The sequence below is a fragment of the Rhagoletis zephyria genome, unplaced genomic scaffold (assembly GCF_001687245.7).
Source record: "Rhagoletis zephyria isolate East Lansing unplaced genomic scaffold, Rhagoletis_zephyria_1.1 Rzeph_scaffold_53097, whole genome shotgun sequence".
Classification (NCBI taxonomy): Eukaryota; Metazoa; Arthropoda; class Insecta; order Diptera; family Tephritidae; genus Rhagoletis; species Rhagoletis zephyria.
Genome location: NW_016210150.1, coordinates 1 through 1,783, shown reverse-complemented (window position 1 = coordinate 1,783; position 1,783 = coordinate 1). Strand labels below are relative to the sequence as shown.

The following is a 1,783-nucleotide window of genomic DNA, read 5'->3' as shown; positions in this document are numbered from 1 at the left end:
CAGATCAACCCAGTTTAGCATAATTGGATAGTTGCTTGTTAGTTTTCAGGTAAAATCGCATCAAGGATCTTGATTCAAGATTTAAAATGTGCCGGTAACTCACTTTATGAATGGCTCATTTTTTGGCTGTTTTTTTCGCTCGCGGCTTTTACCGCAAAACATGTGTGTTGATCTCTTCACTTTCTGTCTCTCGTTCTCTTTCACACTTGTTTGTGCCGGTTCCTGAAACACCGCAACACTTTTGACTTCTCTCTTGGATCGCCACCTGACTGACTAGGCCATGGAGGGCGTTGTCTCCTCAGAAGAACGCGAGTTGCAGACGCTGANATTGGATCGCCGCCTGACTGACTGGGCCATGGAGGGCGTTGTCTCCTCAGAAGAACGCGAGTTGCAGACGCTGAAAGAANGCCTGACTGACTGGGCCATGGAGGGCGTTGTCTCCTCAGAGGAACGCGAGCTTCAGACGCTGAAAGAAAAGTTCACACTTATGAGCCACTTTGCCGACAGCTTGAAGACTCAACTGACCAAAGCAGAAGAACAACTGCAGAAAGCACGAAATGAAAACTTTCAGCTTTCACTGAGTGAGTACAAGTTTGTCTTTTCAATTCACTTTGTTAACTCAAACTTTCCTCCACAGCAAGCGAAGCGGCCAAATCGCAGAATGACACTTTGCAGCACGAAAACAAGTCGCTGGCAAATGCCAAAGTTGAGCTCGTTCAACTGTTGGAGCGAGAAAAGGACAAAGTTGCTCGTCTCAAAGAAACCATCAGCAATATTGAATCGTTCAACTCGCAAAGTCAGGCGTCCACACTTAACTGCTCCACGCTCAACGACATAAAGCTCAAGGAGATAGAACTCCAGTTCAAGGAGAAACGCTTCAAAAGTGAGCGAAACTTTCATGTTGAGCAAATTAAGCAAATGAGCGATGAGCTGGAGAGCAAAAATGCCGAGCTGCTGGAGTTACGCAAAAAGCTCAACATTTCCACTATGCAGGCAAACCTGAAACTGGAACAGCAGTCTGCTGAAATTACTAGCTGTCACCTGGAAAACAATCGCCTTAAGGCCATTGTCGACAACAACCAGACAGCTCACGAGGAGTTAAAGAAAAAGTACGCCGAACTGCAAGCCAACTGTGCCAGCTTTGAGAGCAATTTCAGCAAGGAGATCGATGCTCAGACTGAAGTGATTAACATGCTGATGAAGCAGACGGAGGACTTGAAAAGCCAGCTGTCTGCCCNGCTGCTGGAGCTACGCAAAAAGCTCAACATTTCCACTATGCAGGCAAACCTGAAACTGGAACAGCAGTCTGCTGAAATTACTAGCTGTCACCTGGAAAACAATCGCCTTAAGGCCATTGTCGACAACAACCAGACAGCTCACGAGGAGTTAAAGAAAAAGTACGCCGAACTGCAAGCCAACTGTGCCAGCTTTGAGAGCAATTTCAGCAAGGAGATCGATGCTCAGACTGAAGTGATTAACATGCTGATGAAGCAGACGGAGGACTTGAAAAGCCAGCTGTCTGCCCGTGATAGCGAGATTGAAGTTTTTCGCGACATTTCCAAAAAGGGCTATGAGGCACACACCGAGCTTGAGGCGACTTTTGAGGAGATGAAGAACAGCTACATGAAAGATGTCGCTGAACTGGAGGCGGAACGTGATCGGCTGCTAGAGGAGCTTGAAAAGCTCAAGCAAGAGACCTCTGCCGCCAAGGAGAGTCTGACTAAGCGCTGTATTGAGAACGAGTTCAAGAAGGCATTCCCGCTGGCCTACGAGAACGCTCAGC

At 47.4% G+C, this 1,783-nt stretch overlaps 1 protein-coding gene across 1 annotated transcript; it reads left to right on the top strand.

Moving 5' to 3' along the window:
* Positions 1–280: 280 nt before the first annotated feature.
* On the top strand, positions 281–1,729 carry LOC108356019 (CAP-Gly domain-containing linker protein 1-like; the record flags this gene model as incomplete). Its single annotated transcript, XM_017607148.1, has 2 exons — positions 281–581; positions 638–1,729. Coding segments are annotated over exons 1-2 (1,393 nt in total), but the record flags the coding sequence as incomplete, so codon positions are not given.
* Between the last annotated feature and the right edge of the window lie 54 nt (positions 1,730–1,783).